The sequence below is a fragment of the Colletotrichum abscissum genome (genome assembly GCF_030869225.1).
Source record: "Colletotrichum abscissum strain IMI 504890 chromosome Unknown Scaffold_8.1, whole genome shotgun sequence".
Lineage (NCBI taxonomy): Eukaryota > Fungi > Ascomycota > Sordariomycetes > Glomerellales > Glomerellaceae > Colletotrichum > Colletotrichum abscissum.
The window spans coordinates 603,884-627,956 of record NW_026850525.1 but is presented as its reverse complement, the minus strand read 5'-3'; the positions used below and the strand labels follow the sequence as shown (position 1 = coordinate 627,956).

The window sequence follows — 24,073 nt, the reverse complement described above, 5'->3', positions numbered from 1 at the left end:
GTTGACAAACGATGCTTCTTAGCCTTACGCCTCGGGTGTGAGGGGAAAGGCCCCCATGACATCCGAAGTAATATTGATTGGAGGAAGACTGGGGTGACATGCAGGAGAGCGCAACCTAGATGCAGTGTGATACACAGCTGAGATTCTGCAGAATGCCCGCTCCTATGTTTCTGCTCTGTTGGGCTTAGCTCCAACAGGACTAGGTAATGGTAATACTCTGGCCAAAGAAGATAGGGCTGGGAACAAGGACGAGCAGAAGTTCTCCTACCTCAGAGTCAGCGGTACGTCCATCCCTCGCTCGCTCGCTAGTACTCCGTACAATCTACTCAATTTCAACGTCTTAACACTCGCGCATTGGAGGCGCAGCGTCTGCTTGCGCAGTTCAACGCGGGATAGCTCCCTCAAGCATGTTTACGGACCTGAGCCTGCGAAAGTCACCATGAGCATTCCTCGGTGCATCTTGATCATTTCCAGTCTCATGCTGTTCTTGACTCCGAGCGGCAGGCTGGGAGCATTGCCGCGTGCGTCATGCGCCAAGTCACATTCTTGGCCGTCTGTGACTTATCCAATCGTTGTCTAGCCGCCTTGTCGTAAACCCGGTTTGAATCACGTTGGTGCGCGAGATATGAATGACGGCCTGGCAGCTCCTACGCCAATGCATTCCTGACGTTGCGTAACCCCAACCTGCGAATGGCGGCACGCCGAGCATCAATCAGCAAGGGGTATTTCCACAGCCTGCTTCACAATGAATCAAAATAGTGGGTCGTGGATAGCAGATGAGCAGCAGCCAACTCACCAAGCACCCATCTGGAGGTGTCTCTTGTGGACAGATGGACACCGAAATGCGAGACACAATCTAACCCTGTTTTAGGAGGTGGACTTGGCGTTGGTCGGGCCGTCGAAAGAGGTCGCCGCACTGCCGTAGGGCGAGAGATATTGGCAAGAACCCGGCGTTGGAAGTCGAACCATCCGCCACCGCTGCTGCGTTTCATTCTCATCGATCTGGGCCTGTCTCTCTTTCCAATGCGGGGCGTGACAAGCTCGGCCTCTCACTACGACAAGCAACAACAGCCTTAAAACTGGTGATTCCCCTCCCGGGAGCTCAAGGCTAGCAACTCTCCTTGCCCTTCGTCGACTACTTGCAGAAGTAGTTATGTCATAACCTATACGGGGAAGACGACAGATCTGGTTGACCTCTCACCATGGCGTTTGCCACACGTTTAATGAGAGCCCCTGATCCTCGGGGAGCTGCACTGGCCATCGTACTAAGAGGAGGCATGAATACAGTCCTTTGGGACTCTTGTCAACTCGTATGGGATTCTTATGACTTGGTCGAAGATGATATCACACGAACCAACAGACACAATGTAGGTGTCGACTTTTGAAGTTCCGTCCACCACACTTACAGATTGAAACCAGATGGCCATTTTTGGCGTGAAGGGCAAGGTGCAGACTTGCAACAGCAAGACGCTCGGGTTTCAGATCCGATATAACATTCTCCGCGGATTGCCATCTCCTCACCGACTGAGTGTGAGTCTGGCGCCATTGCCAAATCAAATAATTGAAGACGAGATCGATAAAGCGGAGCAGATTGACATAATACAAAGCGGTCTGATCAGCGAAGTGCATCAGCAACAAAATGTACGGGAAAACGTACGTATGCTCACTGAAAGCGCATCATCTGTGAATCAGGATGCACTCATCAAGGACTTTATGGCTTTAGTGCCGAATGACAAGGCTCGGAGCGATGGCGATTGGGAATGTATATAGCTAAGGTAGCTGGGACATTGGCAGGGCTCGCTCTCAAATTTTCAGGTCACTGCAAACTGGATTCATTGGCGACGTCGCACCACCTCCAGTCGTGTTCGATGGTTTCGAACAACGGCTGTAACATGTAACAAAGCCTGTAAATAGACTCCTCAAGCTACGCTGTCATCAGATTAGCTATGTGACTGATTGATGCTTGACTATTTGAATATCCCAGTGCAGCTAAGTTCACGTATACTCTCTTGTTTTTCCCTGAGCTTGGTGTGCCTACTGAATTTTATTTGAGCTAGTGATAGTAAGATAGTAAATGAGTGACAGATAAGGATTTGAAAGCAAGGAAATTGAACTCGGCAGACGAGCAAGAGAGTGCACTTAGTCGTGGCTATCGCCAACTCGAGTATTCAACACACGTACCGGTCGCGCCGTCTGCTTCCACTCCCCCAAGTCGTACAACTTCTGATCCTCTGGTGCCACATTCCATTTTCCTACCTCTTCCTTGTATTTAAGAGTTGGGGCCACCGGCCAACTCCCTTGGTCCTGCAGCCAGAGTCTCATGACATGTCGAGGGTTGCACTCTGGACCATCCCGGAATGCCCCCCTGGCGTGCATGATGGACAGGTTGTTGACAAATAGAAGGTCCCCTGGCTGTGTGTCGAGTTGGAAGGCATGCTTCTCGGCCATTTTACTGAGAAGATCCAAAGCAGATATTTGGAAATCGGTTAGGTGCGGCGCTTGTGCTGAGAGTGGGTATTTCTCGTGTCCTGCCACAAAGGAGCGGCCGTAGTTGATTTGCACGCGACCGTCGATGTGACCGATGATAGCCCTTTGAGGGTAGATCAAATTCCCGAGGTTAGGGTCCTTGCGGTCTGGTTTCTCCCAATGCCAATTCGACGCCAAGGCTTGGATGACCTGAGGAGCTTCCAATGCCAGTGCATTGTACACTCTCCAGAAACTGGAAAGGTACTGTTCCCCTCCGAGCTGGGAGTTACTTTCCGTGAAAAGAGCCACAATGGCACCAGCATCTGCATCAGTATGGAATTCCTAAATCAAATGCCGTGAGCTGACAGTCCAGCAAATTTCACAGCTTATTCAACCCGTTGAACGTACCATTCTCACAGGTAGCTCCGTTGGTCGAAGGTTGCTGCCCATACTCTCATCCTGTTTTTCATGCCTGATGTGGTCTTCTCGCCTTGTCAGCTAAGATAAGGCAAGAAAAAAGTGACAATGAGACTTTGAAGGAGGAGAAGAAGAGCCTCCCGGTATGCGATTCTCATCCCGATCTAAGGGAGATAGATACTCACGGATGTATCCTGCTCTGTTGCTGGCAACATGGGCGGAGAGACCGGCAAAGAGCAAGACGTGGTCCTCATCAGAGAATTGGGACGGGTCGATGCCGCGAACCACGTGAAACCCACGATCGTCGTTAAGAATGTCAGAAATGCCTTGTACGCGCTGGGATAGTCCAGGCGAGAGAGGAAAGGAAGTTCGATCAATGCTTCCTCGTGGAAGTCCTTGCTCTAAGGTAAGAAATACGGAGTTAGTGAGCACGAGTACTTGTCAAGCCGCATAGGTTTGCAAGGTATGGAATGGGACCGCTCTCCGTCGTTGCACTCACTCTTGAAGAATTTGATTGCATCTTTGATCTCTTCCAGGTCAACTTCAGTTAAGACATCTGTATAGAGCTCGGGCCGGTTTGCAAACGAGCTGCCATCCCAGGCCATTGGCCCAGACAACTGGAAAGGAAACCCGGTTGGAAGGTTGACCATGACTGGAAACAGATTGATCAGCTACTCAAGAGGAGTGTAGAGATCAAGGAATCTTGTCCGCAGGTAAGTCTTCCGGAAGAAGTCGAGGCTTAGTATTTATGCGTTTCAACCTTACGCGGGATTCAAGACTTCAACTTGGAGTAGATCTTGGAACGAGGCTCGGATTATTTCCAGAATCCGGGGCATCGATACGCTGTCGTTTAGCTCCGCAAGAGAAGTGCATAATGAGGACCCCAGTGAGGAAAGAACTAATCTACGGCCGAGACATGTCTATTGGCTATCTTCCACTTTGAAGACGGCACACCAAAGCAAAGCGAGGACGAGTGTGCTAGACTAACGTCCCTATCGAGCAGGTCTCAAAGTCCTCATCCATCCTTGGTTTCAATCATCAACTGAAGTGAGGCTGCCAATTGCTGGGTACAGCAAATCATAAACCGGGGCCGAGAAAATCGAGCGGCAGGTAACCGGCACCTGACCCCCTTTGTGCACCTGTATTGTCACTTTGGGACGAATGTTGGAGCAGATATACACCCTATGCAGACGCCGCATCAGCCATCATGTGCATGAGTCACACATACATCCTACACATATGCAATCGCTCAGAAGAGGCTTATCTTTCGCCTCTGTACACCGAAATGCGCAGAAGAAGTGGTTGCCTGCTTCTCGGGCGACGAGACATATCCCGAGTTTGACGTCCCAGGAGGAGTGAGGCGCACATGCAAGCAGGAGGCGTACATTGATGGTGTGTTGGTAGAGTATTCGGAGTGAGCTTTTTGATACCGCGCCCTGAGCGCAATGCTTCGCCTAACCGACATTACATTGCACATAAAAAAGTCACTACTATGACGTAAGATAAGACCAGGGTGCAGCCTGACTGAGACACCATATCGTACCAGGAAAATTGACAGAGCCTCACACTTCTAAGGTATCCTCCTGAATTTCAGCCAGACTTTGGCACCGTGACAAAATTCAGCGTTGTCCAAGAAGCCAACAACCTCCAGCTTTCTACAAATCTCATTCCAGAAAAAGCTCTGCCATCCATGACAGAGGATTGACCTTGCCATTGGTCATGTCGCTTTCTCTAACCTCAGTCAACTCTTGTTCTACGAGCCTATTGTTAGCGGAACTCTAGTGACCATGCCTGAAAGAGGTTTCTGAAGGTATACAGGTAGATTCTCGCAAATAGAGGGTAGAATGCGTGTCAAAGATGGAGGAAGATCTTACTTCTCGACTGAACGATCGCAACAATGTTCTTTATAAATCCGATCGCCTCTTCGTCAAGTTTTGTATCCATTCCTTGGGCGAAGGCGTAAGATGGTTCAAACTTGAAAGGCACCATTCCTGACATGACGCATCGAAAGTGATAGAGGAGATTCCTCGCCGAGTCTCTCCATCGAGACATGAAATAGTTTGCTACAGCGCTTGCTGTGGCAAAGATGTTTACTTCCTGTAGACTATGTCAACCTACATTGAGTCTCGTACAAGCTTTATCACTTGCCTTACATCTGTAGCAGCTTCTGTCCGACGGAGATACCGGAACTGTGCAATGTAGACTTGCTCGATCGCCATTATAAGTACAAAAGTTGTGAGAAAGACTTCGTACCAGTTGGCTATCCTATTCTTCGAAAAGATGAGATGTTTGAGTTGCTTCGAGACATCTTTCATTACCTTTGCCATGTGGTCAATGTACAGTGTATCAAGCTGGAAATCAACCACGGTTGGCACAGGATACTTCCCGTGGATCTGCAAAGAAGGGTTGTCGACAGGCAACACGTCGAGAGTATCATCGCCCGTCATGATTGGCTGCTTGAAGTTGATGTACACGCAAATGAAGAGCTCAAGAGCTTTGTCAAGAACCGTGTCCTAGACTACTTAGCGCGCGACTTCATCGTTGACACGTGGTAAGGAGTTCACACACGGGATGGGCGGCGGCAAACCGTTCTGCTTCACTAATGCCAGAAAGATAGATTTCCTCCTTCATTGTTGCCTTGAAATCCTTCATAGCGATGGGTCGAATCTCCCGTATGTATTGTTGCAAAGCGGTTTTTACTTTCGGGGTAGAGAACTGTCAAAGATTAGATTGATGCTTTGCGACACAAGCGGGAAAAGGTGCGTACGCAGGCAAAGGGTGGGGATTTCACCCAAGTCACTTTCCCGTCAGACGATTCGAATGGCTCGTAGAGAATATGGTCTCGGTCTTGGAATTGTCGACACACTAACTTTAGTCTTGGCAGCTGGTCACCGGGGTTCAGAAATTCAAAGTCTTGGCAGACGTAGATAGTCCGCTGAGTTGGGTGATCCATGGACCATTTCAGCTTCGGTTGCTCTGAGTTTTTCTGGCCAGCACGCGAATTCCCCATTCGATAAGGCACAACATCCGAGAGATCAACTTTTTGGCACACCTGCTGGAAACGTCTGACTTTGGTTGTGACTTCCTTGCAACGGCCGCAAGGGACACCAAAATCGCACTGAGCCACTGGAATTAGCCCCCATTTTGGGTTGATGGAATGCCCGATGACTGACCTTTTCTTTGTACATACGGCACCGCAGACATGCCTTAAGTCGTCGTGGCTGCTTTGAGCTTTTCTGTTCCTGTGCATCTGATGATGGGCGCTTTCTCGTTTGTTGTTCGCTGACTTCGTCCCCGTTGCTAAGCTGGTCATCTGACGAGCTGTTCTCAGTTCCCAAACCAAAGTCATACTGGCAAGAGTATGGAGCTTGGCTTCGGTAGTTGATGTTGGGTTGGTGCACGATCTCGAAGTGTAAAGAGTCGCTTCTTGATATTTGTATCTGCTGTGGCAGGTTCGAAGACTCGCATCGCTTCGGGGATAGTATGAGGTCTCCATGAAATGTGGATGGACGGTCGGACCGTACCGCAATTTCCCCGAAGACGCCTCCTGGATGTGGATGCTCAGAAATCTGGAACAATCGCCATTAGCTCATTGGCAAATTATGAAGCCAACCAACTCTAAGAGTGAAGGCTGTTATCGTCTACATTACTTTGTTGACACCGTTAATCAGGGTTCCACTGACATCACATACTGGAGGTGATTTGGGTGAGCCCTCAGGCTCGTCTGACAAGTTATGTTCATTCACGTGCATGCTTTCTTCAGATGTAGAGACAGATGGCGTCGATATCGGCAAGAAAGATGAAGAAGATAATGATCCTCGAGCCGTGCCGTCGGAAGTTGCATGTGTATTAATAATGAGTAGGTCTTGAGACAGATGAGAATCTGAATGGCCGTCATTAAGTTGTGAATCTGTGGGAGTCCAACTTTGTTGCGGTTGCCTCCTCGGAGAGTACGAGGGTGCTTCCGTGGTCAATAAACCAAAGTGAATATCTTGCTCTTCACCTTCGTTAGATGAAGAATTAGGAAAGTCAACAACACCTTCAATGGACACACATGAAGCATCGAGCTCTTGGGGTGGTGATGTTGCAACTGAGGAAAAGGGGAAATTGTTGTTGAAATCCCATATCTGCTGAGTGTCGTCAAAGTTGATGCGTTCAAAGGCATCATCGGATAAACCGATGGTTTCGTGGAGTTTAAGGATATCATCATCGAAGGCCATTTTGTCTCTCACGACAGCGGGACTGCTGGTGGTCTCGGTAGTGCTGCTGCCCTGACGATGCGCTTTGTTTGCAGACGGTACTCTTCCGATATGTTACGTCGCAAAACGCGCTGCTACGACAGAAACGGATGTTTGTTACCCGTCAAAATCATATGGCGGCTGTATCACAAGGATAGAGTACAAAGAAGGTCGTGTGATTGAGATGTTTTTGAGGATGGCTTGCAGCATGTTCCAGAGGGGCCTATTGAGTGATGTGGGGATTGGTTGGGCCAACACCACTCTGCCAAGCAATGTGTGTGATTGAAGCCTGCTGCAATCCAGGCTGCTGCCAGCCGCAGTTGCAAGTAGCCAGACCGGCCAAACTTTAGGCCATACATTCATTATCCTCCAAGACAAGGGACTGATTGGTCTTTTGACGACCCCCACCCTGCTGCCTGATGGCGCCCGGCATGCTGACGAATGCGAATGCAGTCCTCACTCTCCCTGCCGCCCTGAAATCAACGCCCCAATCAGATGCCATTTCCTGACCGGCGAACTTCACACGGATGCATATGCGTGCCAGTTTCACTATTTGTGACGCCACTTGTCGTAGCTAGCCGACCAAAACTCACATTCAAATGAACAAATTGCAGATCGCGGCATAAGAGGCATCAAGAAGAGCCTCCCTGGTCGCATCAATTTGCAGAAAGCCATATATGAGCTGCGATACCTTGATTCCTGTTTACTATACATCCTGGTCTTTGGTAGAAGCGTATCCGAATAATACAGTCTACTATCACAATGGTGCCTAAACTACCCCCCTTCGGCGCTCTTCGTTTGGCCTCGCCCCGAGACATTCTTCGAATCGGCATTGTTGCAACAGCTGGTTTCCGGTATTCTCCCGTATTCGACTGGGAGCGGCCGTATCATGAGAAGTTCCCAAATGACACGATTCTCTCTTACCGTCATGGTTTCGCTTCTGCCCTGAAGAGCCCCGACTCCATTGTCCTCGTCGCCGTCGATAAGTTTGACCCTGAGGAGTCAGGGAAAACGAAGGCTATCATCCCAACAGACAATGGCTGGGAAGCCCCTAATGCAGGGGACGAGGTTGTCGTTGGAGTTGCGTACTGGAAACTAGAGCAAGGGTCAAAGCGGATTGATGAAGGTCAAGATGATTTAGGTATGTTCGATATCCCTCGGTTCGAATTGCTAAGTCTAGTTCAATTGTACTAAGCTCGTAGACCTCTACCCGGAGTTGCCGGCATGCCCGGATCGTGACAAACACGAGGAGCATTACAAAGTATTCGGCGACCGCGCTGAAGAAGCTGAGCATAAGTATTTGTACCGCGACATCTGAGCGATGAATAGACTGACTAACCGGACAAAGGTACTTCCATGGGGATTCGACCTTTGAGATGGTAGTTGTACATCCTGCCTACTGGAGACGAGGGCATGGCCATCAACTCACACAGTGGGGGCTGCAATTGTCTAAATTAGACAATGTCAGGCAAGGTGTAATCGCAGCGACTATGGGCAAGGCACTTTTCGCATCCATGGGCTACGAGAACTTGGAAGATATCAAGATTGAGGGGGATGAGGTTGTTCCACAGGGAGTCACTGTTTCTGCCATGGTCTTCAAGCCAGACGAGAAACCAGATGAATCGGCTGAGCTTTGAAGCATTGGAGTGATATGATCGGTAGCATGAGAAAGTTCGCCATTTGTTGACGGCAGGGTAGAGAAAGGACCTATTGAAATGCTTGTGACTTGTTTGCCACCTATTACTTAGTTTAGTGACCATGAAATCGTTACTGCTCAAGATAGCCCCGCGCACGAAAGCCCCCAGGAACCCTTTTCACGTTAAAACAGAGAGAGAAAAAAAAGGAAAGAAAGAAAAACCATAAAAAAAAACCAATAAAAGACTAAAAACAAACTGAATCATTGTATGTCATCGAAGCTGAGGAGGCCGCATCTGATACTTTGCGATGAGTGAGTGAAGCGGGAGCACCTTGGCGGTTTACGTGAAGGGCCCAATACTGGCAGTTGACCTCAGATCTCATACAGGAGACATGGAGTAAGAGAATCATCAAGAATCTCGTCACTCTTGAGTCGTGACAAGAGCTCTCAGGGTTAGAAACCTAGTAGTATTTAATTACTGCTGATTGCAGATTCTAATTGATATCATGCCCATTCGCCAGTTCGCCCATTCTACAGGCTGTAGTATATTTCCACTTCCTACACAAAACATCCATTTTAACTGTTCATATTATCAGAGTGAAATCATTAGAGTGAAATCGCGATTCATCATAAGAAAGCCACCTCATAACACCACAGCGAGCGTGATGTTGACTGCAACGAGAATAATCCGACCTGCGAGTCGCGCCCTCTTCCTGGTCTTCTTTGAGGCAAATTTCTTCCACCTTGATGGCTGTTCCGGATTGTCTTGTAGTTTCGTCTCGTCGTCTTCGGTGTAAACATTTGAAATCATAGAACAGGTCTCAAAAGTGTCTTCAGACAAGTTTTTAGACACTTTGTCGGGTTGCTTAAACATATATTAGTTATCGTCACAACATACATGCTGCCATATCACCTTGAGAAATATTTCAACTTACGTTCTGCAGATTGAATAGGTCGTTGTCACACTTTGGTTGTGTCTGACACAATCTCACACCGAACATTGTCGCATGGGTTGTGCAACGACAAGGCGGTGGCGGAAAGTTCTGAGTTTTTTTTCCCAAGGGGCACATCGTGATGTTGTTTTGCAAAGGCAGATATTGGCGTGCAGTGTGCGATGCCAAAGCGGTGTAGTGAATCCAATTTTGTGGCATGTGCTACGGGTGTAACCAGATTGATGTATTCATCTTTAACCGGCGAAAACTCTACCTCGCTGTATTTGGTGTGTAGATTTTCCCCGGTCGATTGATATTACGCTGAGCGTTGGTGGCTTGACCACCAATCTGCTAAGCCAATGCTTCGAGTCGCACGAGGCACAAGGTGTATTGATGGCGACCGGCGAAAAGCATCAACCTAACTTGGTCGGAGTACGGGGTCTCTTCATTTGGGGCAAGAAGGAGCACCGCTATGCAGCCTTACCCAGCTCTGTGGCAATGACCGACCAGCTGGTTGGCTGTGATGTAAGACGGATACAAGCTAACATGGACCGGCGAAGGGCATTCAGCTTCACCCCTGTCGGTCAAGTTTTCGCCGGTCAGATTTTCGCCGGTCAAGCCACGAAATCTCAGGTGGCTGAACGTGTTTACCCAGCTGTGGCGTACTTCTGAAATCCCTATCTCTAGGCTTTGTAAGTGATTATGTCTCTGTTCACGACCCGACGTCTCTTCATTACTTTGACCCGAAAAGGGCACTTCAGGTTATCTGAGTAGCCGTCTTTTCGAGAACCTTGATTGGATACCAGCCCGCTCATGCCATTGTCTTGGGTGCTTAACAACAACTCAACTGCATTCTTCACTTTTACCATGTTCGATAGCTACAATGGCTACAAGTTTGGAAAGGCCGAGCTGCTTCTAGGTCATGTCGGATATGTAGGTGAAGTACCTAAGTATGCGAGCCAAATGTCTGCGCTTCGGTGCTTCTAATCGGGCAAAAGACTTGAATTCCACAGGATTACATATCAAACAACCACACTATTGCAACACCAACCGATTCCCATTGGACACCGTCATTTGAGGACGGCTTGCCTGTTGAGAGGAGACACTCCCCCGCAGACGCTAATCAGCAGAGCGCCAAGGATCCTTGAGAGGTTATCTCCTATTTCCGGGATTCGTCTCCTTGACGGTATACGTCATCAAAAGTCAAATAATCGCACAAGAACCTAGCAGAACTTGTTGCGGGCTGATTGAATCAGCAATTTTCAGCATTGGGTCGAGAAGCGGGAACACCGGGCTTTAAGCCGAGACGTCGAACGCTTCACCCCGTTGTGATACGATAATGGTATTTCCATAAGAGTTCATCTTATGAAGCCATAGAGGAGAATCCCGTTCGGAGAATGCTGTAGAAATTTGCCCTGCTTAGAAACATATCTGAGCCTGAAAAGTATCCGCTTCCTTGGCATGAGCTGCACATCTCTATGTGCCGCACTAGGAGCATGCTGAATCACCATCCCCCAAAACAAAAGCGCCACCAACTTGCGATTGGTGCATAACGTTGATACTTTGAGGTCGAATCAGCCTGTGCGCCTGTCTTTAGATTTCTAATTCCGGACTTTATGGCTTTAACGCGCGCGGGACGGAGCAACAACGATACCTCGCCGATCCCGAGAAATGCATTCGAAAGAGGTCCCACGGTTCTGTTTGACATGGGTCTATAAGTACGACTAAGAAGTATTCATCACTGAAACCCATAACAGAGGGCAAGCACCGCACATCATTGTTCTTACTCGCAGTAACCCACACACCAACATAGTATCTCAATATGTCTTCCAAGAAGATCATCCTCATCACTGGTAAGTTCCCACCCTGAGTGGATCACTAACGAAGAGGCAAGGGTCTTTGGTCATCGAAGAGAGAAGACATGCGTCAACCACCGATTAGAATGAGAGTTAATGATGTTCAGGTGCAAACCAGGGCATTGGCTTTGACAGCGCCTGGGCCTTGGTCTCCGCATCCCCTGATAACCACGTCGTCGTCGGCTCCAGGAGCGCGGAGCGGGGCGCCAAGGCTGTGGAGGATCTTCAGGCCCGGAAGCCGGCCGGCACCGTGAGCCTCTTGCAGCTCGATATCACTTCCGATGACTCCATTAAGGCTGGAGCTGAAAAGCTTACCGCCGACTTTGGCGTCCTTGACGTCCTGGTTAACAACGCCGGCATCGTCATCATGCAGCCCAAGGATCGCCGCTCCGAGCTGATCGACACCTTCAACACCAACGCAGCTAGCGCACTGCTCCTCACCGAGGCCCTGATACCGCTACTCAAGAAATCTAAGGACGCGCGAATCATCAATGTAACGAGTGGTCTCGGTTCTCTTCACGAGCGTACGGCTCCAGGCGGTGCCTTTTACGACGTTCCCGCCGATGCCTACCGCATCTCCAAGGCGGCCCTGAATATGGCGACGGCCCATATGTTGTGGGCCTACAAGAGCTGGGGCGCGAAAGTTTGGGCCTTCTGTCCTGGCTGGGTCATCACCAATCTGTCGGGTGAAGACGACAGGCAGAACAGGATCGATGGAGGCGCCGAGAGTTCGGAAACCAGCGCGCAGGGCATTCTTGAGATTGTTGAGGGGAAGAGAGATGGTGAGGTTGGCAAGTTTCTCCAGAGGAATGGGAAACAGTTCCAGTGGTGATCAGTCCAGTATTATTAAGTGGGTATCAAAGTATTTGAACGCTAGGATCTCGGGGCTTCCAGCTCATCGCTTGATCGATATCTCTGTGGTCCGCATGATCCCTTGTCCTTTATCATCCTGGAGGATCATATCCTCGCTTCCAGACCCCCTGCTGCCGTCTTTTCCGTATGGGCTTTGATGCAGGTTATCTACAGCACTGCGCTGTACCTCAGAGGATCCAGCAAAAGTACGACCATGCATCTCGTATTCAACTTGACTGTCGTGAACTCTGTAGCCCTGGCGGCGTTTCGACGTATTCGTCCCGGTCCGTCTTCGATTCTCGTATAATTCGCCGTGATAGCGGTCGCTCGACGAAATCTTGAGGGCATGGCCGACAAGAGGCTTCAAAGATGGTGCGCAAGCCGCGATAATTCCGAGGTTGAGTTGTAAGCTGTCACAATCAAGTGTAAGTCAAAGCAGATGATAATTCGAGAAGTAAACTCACAATTCCCAGAATTGAATACTTTGGTAACTTCGGAGTTGTCAGTTGGGAACACTTGCGAGGTGATAGCAGTACGCGACTTACAAAGTCTTATCCATGTCTTTCCCGTACGCTATTTGGTAGACTGACTTGATGACACCCATAGCTACCGCACTATGGACACTTAGTAAAGAAAATAACACCTCAATCGGGGTTCAACATACAAGTAACCGAGACTGAGAACAATGATAAGATAAATCCGTGTCCTCAGTTTCATCTGCAACGTCCAAATGATGCTTACAGGAAGCGTAGCGAAGCATACATCGGTGAAGATGTTGAAGACAGTGTTGATCAAGCCAAATTTGATGAAGAGAGTGATTGGATAACATTTGGGTTCCAAACTCTTGTCCCAATATCCTTCCAGTGGTTGGCAATAGAAGAAGAACGTCATCCAGGCCATGAAACTATAGGCAGACACAAATACTGATCGCAGTTAGAAAGTAATCATGCGTAACCTCTAAGGTCTGATCATTCACAGCTCAAGGTAGTCAGTAAGGTACTTACCGATTAATGCCCAAAGACATCTCGAGTACCAGATACCATTACTGAGCCGGAGGAGAGAAAGGCCAATCGATACTTTCAGCAATGCCAAACCAGCGATGGAAGATATGATTGACTGGAAGAAGCTTGACTTTCTCATGATGACCATATTCTCGGCAGGGATGGTGAGTGTGTGCTTCCCAAGACCGTAAAAGCATTGCACTGAAAAGATTGTCATGCCTGCCATGGCACATAACTTCCAAAATCAATATTTCTCAGCCCTTAGGATCCAAAATCGAACATAAGCAGACGTACCACAGATGCAATGGCGACGTAGTCGTCTCTCCCCATAAGCTTGACGACGGCGGCACGGGTGTACACGCGGAGGCCAATGAAAAGCAGAGCAAGGGCGTGGAAGCCGCCAGTTACACCGACAATCATGGCGGTATTGCTCTCCTTAGCCCAATCCGGGTCAAGGGACGTGGTAGGTGGAGGAGCTGAAGACATTATAGCCGGTTATAGCTGAACAAGACGTACATTGAGACCAGGCAGATGAGAAACGAATACATAGATGATAGAGATATTGTGCCCGCATAGAAGAGCGAGTCATGGGTTCATATTCTGAATATTTACATGCAGCATGTTACAAAAAGTCTGCCATCTGTGAACGCAGGAAGCAAAGCAGGATCCAAAAGCGTGCCACGGCCGTCTCACACCAAGCATTGGTGCGCGAAGTTGGAACTGAACGGATGCGAGTTGCTCGTTCAGTCACGTTCCATTCGCTTTAGGTGTCAAGTGGGTTTGAAGTCCACCTGCCTCTTCAGAGTGTGGAATTTTCGTAAGCATGGCTCTGGTGTGGCAAGCTCACTCCTGCAGCTGTCTTCATCGAGAATCAGGCATCCGGTGGGATGGAACCTGCACTGTTTTCAGTCAACTGCTTAGCTGCGGCACAGAAAGGTGTGCCGCCCCCCAGCCATCCAAGTTCTCCGGATATTTCGTTTTCCTTGAATGAGTAAGGCGTGTAAGATTCTGGTGGATTGAGTCAAGTTGCGATAGAAATGGCGAGTGAGGTTAGAAACTCTAAGAGTTATTCACTTATTTTTCTCACGGAGTTATCTTCAAGTTCGCTGACAGCACACTTTGGTGAATTTATCTCCGAGCAACATATCATTAAAGAAGTCCGATCTAACTTGAAAATAAATTCAAAGTGGTGCTCGTTACCGATGTGTTCTTCGTCAACTTGCTGGGGTCAGTGGAGCTTTGGCTGCGAGACGGTGGCGAGGTTATGTCCAAAAACTAATCGCTCAGGCTGGGCTGTGAGGATTCATTTCCTTCACCAAGTATTACAGCCTTGGCTGCATGTATATCTGCCTACACCATATGTCGCCAGGTCTTTTGAAAATCCACCCAGGCCGGCCCATGTCAGTCGTCGGCCTCCCGGTCAACAAGAAGTACGATACCATTTCCTTATGCGATGTACGATTGTCCGAAAGATCAGGGGAGCTCAACTTGGCATGAAAATGATTTAAGGCCAGAGACGCAATTTCTCCACTGTTAAAAGTCTCTTTGAGGTAAATGAACCGAGTTAGATGATCTTTTCCCCAGTGATCGCGGGTAAAGGCCTTCATGTGAGTGATTCTCTAGCAAAAGCGGGATGTTAGTCTAGCCAGGGCATTGAAGGCTTGGGGGTCAAGGGTTAACGAATGAAAGGAGCCTAATCATTCGTCGACAGCCTTCAACCGCAGCCGCAACCGCAGGCATATCCGATCCTGGCGCACTAGATCCATGCTCAGTGGTGTGATACGGGCTGTTGTAGGGCATGTTCCCCGAACTCCCCTAGTGTGTCCGTTGGAACTAACATCTAATGTTGACAGTCTGTGGAGCCCCTGCATGGGTTGGAACGCTGGAGCTAATATGATGTGACAATCTGACGAGCGGGGGCGGGGCCTTGGTTGTAAATTGCAGACTTACAAGTTGCAACACATCTTCGAAGCTTCCTTAGTTCAGCGGTCCCTGCTATGGGCTGGTTGCAAATTCGAAACTTTGAGAGCCTATGCTTCAGCCTCCAAAGCCTTCTTCTTACACTCAAACTGAGTCAAGTGCATGTGGGCCGTGGGGAGAGTAAAAGTAATGGCGTGCCCGACTTCTTGCATGAGGTGAGATCGGTATTCCGCAGTTAGGAACACTTATTGGAGGCGAGAGAGGTTGACGGAAAGGCATACACAAGGTGAGAATCTCTACAGATTCAAGCTTAGAGACCAGCTATATTCACATGCAGCTTTTCCGGCTAAAGAGCTCCAAGGAAGTAAAGTCACCTCTGAATGTTGCCCTTTATTCTCTTCTGCAATTCCATGTTCCATCCTTCAGGCGGCTCGTTGATTGAGTGTCGACCTCAGACCCCACCATGTCAAGAAGCGGGCTCAAATCCAAGAGGCAGGGGTCAGTAACGAGGTCGACTTGCCTAGTTCAGATATCAACACCGAAGTGCCGAGAAAACGAGCCTTTCCGTAGGCCTTCCAACATCCACATGCAAGTTGTTGGCCAACACATGAGTATCTCTACGAATCTGGTCAATGGTGGCGATGAACACGCTCGCCAAGTCGACTGGTATCAATATGTTGAAATTACATTCGGCAGTGATGGGAATGCTTCACCGGTGGGAGCACGTCTCGGTGTATATAGAAGCCTCCCACATTCTCGAATGCCACGTTTCTCTGTTCCTTTTGCTCACCTAACTCGCTCCGCTGCCCTTGCAGATCCCTTCCCCCCCTGAAGCGGAAGCTTGCGTCTGGAACCCCCTTCATCAAAAGCAGACTTTAGCCGATTACGATGCTTCCCGTCAAGATCACAGCCGTCCTGAGCTTGGCGGTCGTCGCTTGTGCCGCCCCCCTCGACACCCCTCTCGAGGCTCGTAACGCCGGAGATGTGCTCGCAGACCTGCAAGCCCAAGCCATGGAGAGTTTGAAGGCGGCTGAAGCCAATGGGACCATTTCCAAGCGTGGATGCAACCTCTTCAACGCCAGTGTTCGCAGAGATTGGTAGGTCGCGTCTTGCCTCATAATTCTTTCGAGGCCCTTTTGTGAGACGGAGTGGCTAGCCCTAGCATACACATCTAACATCTTGGCTCAGGGCTGCTTTCTCTACCACGGAGCGCAAGGAGTACATCAGTGCCGTCCAGTGCATGTTGGCGTCTCCTTCCAAGTCCGACCCATCCTTCGCACCAGGAGCCCGCAACCGATATGACGACTTCGTTGCCGTCCATATCAACCAGACTCGGACCATTCATGGTACAGGCAATTTCTTGACATGGCATAGGTACTTTACCTGGGCGTATGAGAATACTCTAAAGACCGAGTGTGGTTATAAGGGGGCACAGCCCTACTGGAACTGGTTCGCTCACACCGATGATCCGCGCAAGTCACCAGTCTACGATGGGAGTGATACCAGTCTTAGTGGTGATGGCGCCTACGTTGCTCACAATGGCAGCGTGAGTGCTTCGCCATATGGCGAGATTGCAATACCGTCTGGCAATGGCGGCGGTTGTGTAACTAGCGGCCCTCTCGTGAAGTAAGCGGCATCCTCAACTTCATGAAAGTCATTATCTAATAGGATATAGCATGACTGTCAACCTTGGTCCAGTATCTCCCGGCATGGATGGCTTAGACCCCAACCCCAATGGCCCCATGGAGTACAACCCACGTTGCCTGCGCCGCGATTTGAGCTCATACGCAGCGTCTACTTGGTTGACGACCCCTAACCTACTTAACGTCACCGTTGGCCAAGCTTCTAAGAATATCTCAACATTCCAGAATGAGCTCCAGGGTCGCTTCTGGGATGGCTTCTTGGGTATGTTTAACGAATTCTTGAGATAGCCATAGTTGAGACTAACATTTCGAATGCAGGCATGCACGCTTCAGGCCATTTCGTCGCAAATGGAGATGCTAGTGATCTCTACTCCTCCCCGACCGATCCGACCTTCTTCCTCCATCATGCCATGGTCGACCGCGTTTACTGGATTTGGCAAGCCCTCCATCTCTGGGAGGCTTTTGAAATTGCTGGGACTATCACAATTCTCAACCTGCCACCGAGCCGTGACGCCACGAAGGAGGACATAGTTGAGATGGGCGTTTTGGCGCAAGATCGCTCTATCAAAGAGCTGCTGAACACTGTTGACGACACTCCGTTCTGCTACATCTATCTATGAAAGCATAAGGAATAACCATTCAAACTTTTGAGGAGTACACGTGCATCTAGCGGGCATGTGGTTCAGAGTGATGATGGTTTTGATGTAAAAAGTTCTTTCATTGCAGATCTCAATTCGTGTGACTGAGCCAGAATTTGCGCTTGCGTATAAGCATGCTAAGGTTGCCTGTACTGTTGCTCGTGAAGCCGTGTTGAAGTATCCTGGTAGTTTACTTGGGAAACATTAGACGCAACTTGATCCAAATTCTGAAGAATCTCTCACTTTTCAATTGACCATCTGCCAACCTATGACTCTCTTGTCCGCTAATGGAGCCAAAGGAGACCCAATCTGACTAGGGCTATGGCGTGACGAGCTATCGGAAAGATTTCGGAAAATCACCCTTGCCTAGCAGCAATGTGGTCAGCATTATCATCTTCGAGTTTCCACTTTCTTGCCTGAACTGTGTAGCATTGGAAAGTGAATGGAAGACTTCTATGCGGCTCTCGAGGGCCTTGAGGCTACTTTTTCGCGGAATCGCATCCACTTGGCGCGTTGTACCATCAAGACCTGCCATAGCGCAATGCCGTTATCGCGCAGAGAATTTGGCCTGGGTAGCGGTTGAGAGGCTTTTAAAAACAGAAAGAACAAGCCTTGAAGATGTCTTCCTGAGTTATCAGCTCAAAACGTATCATTTCCCTCTGATCTCTTAACATGTCTGCAGTCAGCCCTCGGGCGCTGAAGCCCAAAAGCAGGGTTCACGATGTTTTTCGCGGAACGATATTCCAAGCTGTCTTGCTGGGTCTCATCAGCTTCACTCAACCCGGAATATGGACGGCAATGAACAGTAAGCTGGCCAAATGCGTTTCTCTTACTGCGGTATGTGACTGCTGATCAATCTCTTAAGATTTGGGCGCTGGTGGTCAAGCTGAGCCATACGTCATCAATGCTGTGAACGTCATCACATTCGTGTAAGTTACTCTCACTTAGTCTCAGTCTTTCCAGAGATCCATAGATATCGTGTCTGTGTTGCTAATGACTTAGTATCATGATTGTGCTGTCACCGCTGGCGAGCATGGTCGGGAACTTGGTTGGAATGAAGTGGATTGTCGTCATCGGAACTCTGGGCTATGTCCCGTACTCCGCTGCGCTCTATTGTAACTCGATTTGGGGGACGCAGTGGTTTCTGATCTTTGGTGCTGTTACGTGTGGAATTTCAGTAGGTTCTCTCTCATCACAGCGGCAGTCATAGGTCTCTGACTTGAAGTAGGCATCGGCACTTTGGCCTGGTGAAGCCGCAATAGCTGTGGGCTATCCCGAAGTTGCTCGTCGTGGTGTCTGTAGTACGTATTTCCAGAGCCATGTAACCCCATCTCCGGACATTCGCAGCCCTCAAAGGAGTACCATCATTGCTAATCTCTCGCACAGTCAGCATTTGGATGGCTCTTGGGAAGCTCGGTTCCATCATCGCCACCGCGATTCAACTTGCCATCAACAAAGACAGCGACACAACCGGTGCCATCTCACCTTCGACTTACCTGGTTCTCGTTGCAATTCAATGCTTAGGTTTACCACTTTCACTATTGTTGGCACCGCCCGACAAGCTGATCCGCAAAGACGGGAAGAAGCCCATCTTTGCCAACTCTCAGCGCACATTCAAGACGCAATTCAGGGGCTTCCTCGCGCAGTTCAAACGGAGGGAGGTCTTGCTTCTCATCCCGGCCTTCATCACCGCGCAGTGGGGCGTCACGTACCAAGGCAACTACATGGCTGCATACTTCACCGTTCGCGCTCGTACTCTTGCGGGTTTTATCATTGCTGTTGTCGGTGCGATATCAAACGTTCTTGCAGGGTGGTGGCTTGATTCAAAGCACTTGAAGAGAACTACCCAAGCACGTTGGAGTTGGTATTTCTTGTTGGCTCTCTTCACACTGGTTTGGATCTGGAATCTGGTCGTCCAGGAGAGATGGGCAAGAAAGAGTCCTGGCGAAATCGACTGGGTCAGTGAGAGCTTCGGCGAGGGAGTCACGATTTTCATCCTTTACCGGTAAGAAGTTCTCCTCAGCGACCTCCAGAGCAACCATGACGGCGAATACTAACAAAGCGGTCTCAGCATTGCCTATGAGACTGTCGGCGTATGGCTCTACTGGACTCTCGGGACCTTTGACCTTGAAGCGGACACCATTGCTCTGTCGATGGGTGTCCTTCGTTCTGGGGAATCATTGGGTTCGGCTTTGGCGTATGCCGTCGGCTCTGTTCGCAGCGCCACTTTGATGACGAACTTGGTCATATCTGTAGTCGTGTTCTACGTGGGAGCACCAGCGACGACATGGGCTGCCCTCCTTGTCAGGGACCGACTCCCAGGTGAAGTATCTGGCCGGGACAGCGACGCAGATATTTCGGACGTGAACGAAGCCGAGCAATCTGATGCGGAGCAGATACCAATCAACTCCGGGTCAAAAGCATGATCTTTGCTCCGAATTCTAGATCGCCCTGTCGACCAGACCTATGGAGATTCACAATTGACTCCTGCATCATAGCTGGGGCGATGGATTTACAAACACGCTTGTCGTCTCACTGGTTTCAGCAAGGAGTATCAGAGACTGAAAGTGGCGCAGAAACTGATCCTGAGATAATTATTCTATATAGGCTAGGGGCCGATGCCCTTCAGCCGTGGCTCTAATACGCACATTTCAAGCTTCCAGTCTCCTTCGCCATGTTATTAATGACGTATTTCCATCACAGACCAAGATCCTTCTTCAGGCCTGGCAGAACCGTCCCCTCGTTGAATGACCAAACCAGCGCGCTGTTATGACCAGAGAAAGTCGCGCCAGCCCAGTACGTGTTACGCACGCCCTCCAGAGCAAGCAGCTTGCCATAGAACCCTCCCTTGATCTCCTCAGTCGAGACGCGGACGTTGTAGGGCTTATGGTCCGAAACATAGGGGAACGTGACCGTCTGGGCCGCGTCCTTGGGCACGGCGCCGACAGCAGCCAGCGTAGCCAGGTTCTTGACGAGGACAGCCTTGGCATCCGCCTCGGTGTAGTTCGTATCCTGGAAGCCGACGGCAACGAGAAAGTCATTGGGAGACCCGGCCGTGTTGAAGCCGTTCGTGCCGGGGATGACGGGCTGGTTGAAGGGGGTCTGGACGCCGACGTTGGTGAGGCTGGTGTTGAGGCCCGGGATCGTGGCGACGCCGGCCCAGTAGCCGAGGGCGGAGAACTTGGAGAAGAGAGCGTGCTCGTCCGAGCTGAGGTCGTACTTTGCCACGTTCTCCAGGATAGGGGGGATGGCGATGAGAAGCTTGCGGGCGCGGATGAGCTTTTTGGGTTGGCCTGGCTGCTGTACGAGGACGGTGACGCCCGAGGTGGTGGCCTTGTCGATCTTAACGTCGCGCTTCACTTTAAGGACGTCGGAGTTGAGAAGGACGCTGTCGCCGAGCTCCGCGGCGGCGGCGTCGTACAGGGCCCTGGTGTCGCCGTTGCCGGAGAGGATGAACTCGCCAAAGAGACTCTGAAGCAGACCGGGTCCGAGGCCCTTGATGCCGTACAGCGCCGGGATCGTGGAGATGTCTCCGGTCCACCAGTTGAATTGGGCGATGACGGTCAGGAGCGCCGTGAAGTTGTACTTTTGAGCGAGCTCCGCAAAGGGGAGCGTAAGTTCCTCCGGCACAGGGTCGGGAACGAGGAAGCCCTGGTCGATCCAGGGGTACTTGGCCAACACGTTGGTCGAGTAGGCCTGCGCGGCGGCCTGGAGTGCCTGCTGCTGCGCGGCCGAGGCCGAGGCGTTTTGCGCAGGGATAGGGAACCCGAGCGAGAAGTCGTAGCTTTTTGAGGCGCCGGCGGTGGCGCTGGTGAGAGGGTTGGCCTTGATGGTTGAGACGTTGAGGCGGGAGAAGTAGTTGCTGACAATCTCCCTGTTCTCGAGGAGGACAACGCCGACGTTGGCCGGAATCTTGGTCTGCGGGTTGATATAGGTCTCAGCGTGGCCGCCAATCTGCGACTTCTTCTCGATGACGGCGATCTTGGCGCCGGCGTCCTTGAGCTGGATCGCGGCGTGGATGCCGGCGCTGCCGCCGCCGATGATGGCAACGTCGACGTCGATCTTTGCCTCGGCGCAGGGCTTCGCTGCAGTTTGAGACAGCAGGAGAGCCCAGGCGGGCGAGGCGAGCTGGTTGAACTTCATGATGTGAAAGGGAACTAGGACAAGGAGTGACTGTAGTTGAACTAAGTGGTATTAGCAAGCGCACGCCGTATTAGAGATTAGCTGGCTATGCGGCATGTAGAGGAAGGAAGTCAAGAAGAACAGGATCTTAGCATATTCCTCGGGACAAACTGTTGTATTTATCAATTTACTCCTACCAGAACATTGTCCAGGGCCATGAACCTTCCCAGAGAACCTTTGCCGGTGCGGCCGGACGACCCGGACGTCGAAATGGCGGGCGTTTACGAGTGCCGAACCAGGCAAAGTTCCGCATCCTTCACAGCCCCCGGTTGCCGTGTAAGTGTCATGACACCCGAAGTGACCACTGATGGTAGCCACGGGCGCACTAGCTTTCAAGGATTGAGAGCAGAATGCCGAACTGCAGAGTGAACGAGATTATTATTAATCTAGAAGGAAACTTTGACCTTGACAGTTAACGGTGCAAATGGCTTGCCCGGGCTCCACCAAGTCCGTTTAAGCTTTGACTAGCGGTATTGACGCAAGGTTGTCAATATAGCCTCAATGGCATGCTACAATTTTCGTAAACGGAGTCCGAGCTGTCATGTTGACTTGGCGTGTGCTCGCCGCGCGCGTACCCGAGTACTGGCTGTTCTGTTCGGGTATCGTATATAAAGTATCGCGAGGTTTAACGCCCTTCTCGTGTCGTTGGTTCATTGTTGCCATAGATGGTTTACCAAGTTTGTCATCGCAATACCCGGTGTTTTCAATATCTAATATTTTGGCTGTAAAGACAAGATGTGAACCATCTTGAGTCTTATCTGTCTTCCAATTCAACTGAAACTCAATACTTCACTCAAAACAAATCAAGCAACTGATCAATCAACAGAGTTAATCGACTTCCACGATTTCGCCAGTCGACCAGACCGACGCATGTTTGGAAGATGATTCTGTTGCATTGAGTGAGTGCTATCATTGGATTAACCTCGTCGATATCTTCTGTCAACAATTTTTCATCTTATTTAGAATGTGCGTAGGACATGACACAGCTGAGACCGAGAGTTTGAGAGTTTTGCAGCAACTTAGAGTGTTTTCTAAATTCTCAACAGCGAAGTCTATTTCGACAATGGTTTTTGCTTCCATCCTCAGTTGGCACACACGTGAGTAGTTGTCTCTGGTACTGTCAAAGTTACAGATGATTCGAATGAAGATTTTATTGATAGCCCACTATCGGTCTGTGGAGGAACACATCATAGGTCATGTCTGAAAGTTGAACATGTGCATCACAACCCCGAAGATCTAGTCGCAAATATTGAGTATAATGTGAGTAAGAAGCACAGTCTTCACATAACTGATCGAGTTGATAGTCCATACAGTGGCTGTATTTTCACATTCAAACTTTTCAACTACTTCACGAATGCGTAACCTGTTCTCTCTAGGTACTTTGGTCTAGGATAAACTAACCAAGTCCATTATGAATAAGAGGTCAAAGGCTCAACCAATCCGCAAACGGGGCAGTCGCCCGCTTTTGACCGGAAACCCGCAGGCATCTAGCTAGTCGGATGGCACAAAGAGGAGCCATACAACCACTCCGAATCCACGCAGACATCTCCACATCCAACGGGGCCTTGTCCAGTCAATTCGCTCACCATACTTATTGTTCTATTCGTTCAGAAGCCTCGTCAACATCCGATATGGTGTAGTGGCCAACATGATGCCCTCTCATTTCTGCGAGAGGTTAGGCATAGCCCCGAGTTCGATTCTCGGTTTCGGAAATCTTTGGCGGTCGGCTCCCTTTTTGCCCCTACAACTACCTCATTTACTGACTGATAATCTTGGCTTGGAATCGACGCCGAAGCGGTAAGAGTAGATTGTCAATCTTGCAGATCGCCGGGAACTTGAATAGAAAAGCAAGCCAAGTGACCGATCGACGGTGCTCGTAAAGTCATTGGAACAGGCCGGGTACCGGGCAACCCAGTCGCCTATCGGCGTGAAGCCCGGGCCCGCTGTAGAAAATCAGAACTTGGCAGCGGCAGCCTGGTCGCCGGTCCTTGATTCGTGAAGAAAACCTGGCAAACAAAAGCTTGTATGATGAAAGAGTACGACTTTACGATCACGAGACGGCGGCAATCCCTAAGAGCTTAGTCGACTTCGTCCAACTAAACGTCTCAATGTCCATCTGCGATCCGAAACCTGTCACCATCACAGTAGTAGGCGTTCAAGGTGGATAACGGAGAAATGGACCGAGACCAAGGCACCCGGAGGCTTGGAACAAGATATAGCCAGCCACCGTGGTATCCCGTGATATCGTCTGGCAGCCATTCACCGGGGGCAGAATGGTCCCTCGCAAGCGCC

General features: G+C 50.0%; 7 protein-coding genes across 7 annotated transcripts; 4 read left to right on the top strand and 3 right to left on the bottom strand.

Moving 5' to 3' along the window:
* Window positions 1–1,816: 1,816 nt before the first annotated feature.
* Window positions 1,817–3,488, bottom strand: CABS01_04221 (TfdA family Taurine catabolism dioxygenase TauD; the record flags this gene model as incomplete). Its single annotated transcript, XM_060537592.1, has 4 exons — window positions 1,817–1,924; window positions 2,182–2,789; window positions 3,069–3,284; window positions 3,383–3,488. 4 exons carry the CDS (start codon window positions 3,486–3,488, stop codon window positions 1,817–1,819), a joined length of 1,038 nt encoding a protein of 345 aa, XP_060390437.1.
* A 4,395-nt stretch (window positions 3,489–7,883) lies between these two features.
* CABS01_04220 (uncharacterized protein) lies at window positions 7,884–8,758 on the top strand (the record flags this gene model as incomplete). Its single annotated transcript, XM_060537591.1, has 3 exons — window positions 7,884–8,262; window positions 8,324–8,417; window positions 8,590–8,758. 3 exons carry the CDS (start codon window positions 7,884–7,886, stop codon window positions 8,756–8,758), a joined length of 642 nt encoding a protein of 213 aa, XP_060390436.1.
* A 2,753-nt stretch (window positions 8,759–11,511) lies between these two features.
* CABS01_04219 (short chain dehydrogenase) lies at window positions 11,512–12,377 on the top strand (the record flags this gene model as incomplete). The annotated part of the gene is made up of 2 exons (XM_060537590.1): window positions 11,512–11,542; window positions 11,653–12,377. The coding sequence occupies 2 exons, from the start codon at window positions 11,512–11,514 to the stop codon at window positions 12,375–12,377; spliced, it is 756 nt and encodes a 251-aa protein (XP_060390435.1).
* A 63-nt stretch (window positions 12,378–12,440) lies between these two features.
* On the bottom strand, window positions 12,441–13,884 carry CABS01_04218 (uncharacterized protein; the record flags this gene model as incomplete). Its single annotated transcript, XM_060537589.1, has 6 exons — window positions 12,441–12,807; window positions 12,862–12,888; window positions 12,943–13,011; window positions 13,062–13,320; window positions 13,402–13,633; window positions 13,693–13,884. The coding sequence occupies 6 exons, from the start codon at window positions 13,882–13,884 to the stop codon at window positions 12,441–12,443; spliced, it is 1,146 nt and encodes a 381-aa protein (XP_060390434.1).
* Window positions 13,885–16,206: 2,322 nt separating this feature from the next.
* CABS01_04217 (uncharacterized protein) lies at window positions 16,207–17,581 on the top strand (the record flags this gene model as incomplete). The annotated part of the gene is made up of 4 exons (XM_060537588.1): window positions 16,207–16,415; window positions 16,507–16,944; window positions 16,994–17,223; window positions 17,280–17,581. The coding sequence occupies 4 exons, from the start codon at window positions 16,207–16,209 to the stop codon at window positions 17,579–17,581; spliced, it is 1,179 nt and encodes a 392-aa protein (XP_060390433.1).
* Window positions 17,582–18,271: 690 nt separating this feature from the next.
* On the top strand, window positions 18,272–20,025 carry CABS01_04216 (uncharacterized protein; the record flags this gene model as incomplete). The annotated part of the gene is made up of 6 exons (XM_060537587.1): window positions 18,272–18,404; window positions 18,465–18,528; window positions 18,602–18,776; window positions 18,828–18,900; window positions 18,986–19,604; window positions 19,671–20,025. 6 exons carry the CDS (start codon window positions 18,272–18,274, stop codon window positions 20,023–20,025), a joined length of 1,419 nt encoding a protein of 472 aa, XP_060390432.1.
* Window positions 20,026–20,296: 271 nt separating this feature from the next.
* CABS01_04215 (flavin-containing superfamily Amine oxidase) lies at window positions 20,297–21,742 on the bottom strand (the record flags this gene model as incomplete). The annotated part of the gene is made up of 1 exon (XM_060537586.1): window positions 20,297–21,742. One exon carries the CDS (start codon window positions 21,740–21,742, stop codon window positions 20,297–20,299), a length of 1,446 nt encoding a protein of 481 aa, XP_060390431.1.
* Window positions 21,743–24,073: the final 2,331 nt, after the last annotated feature.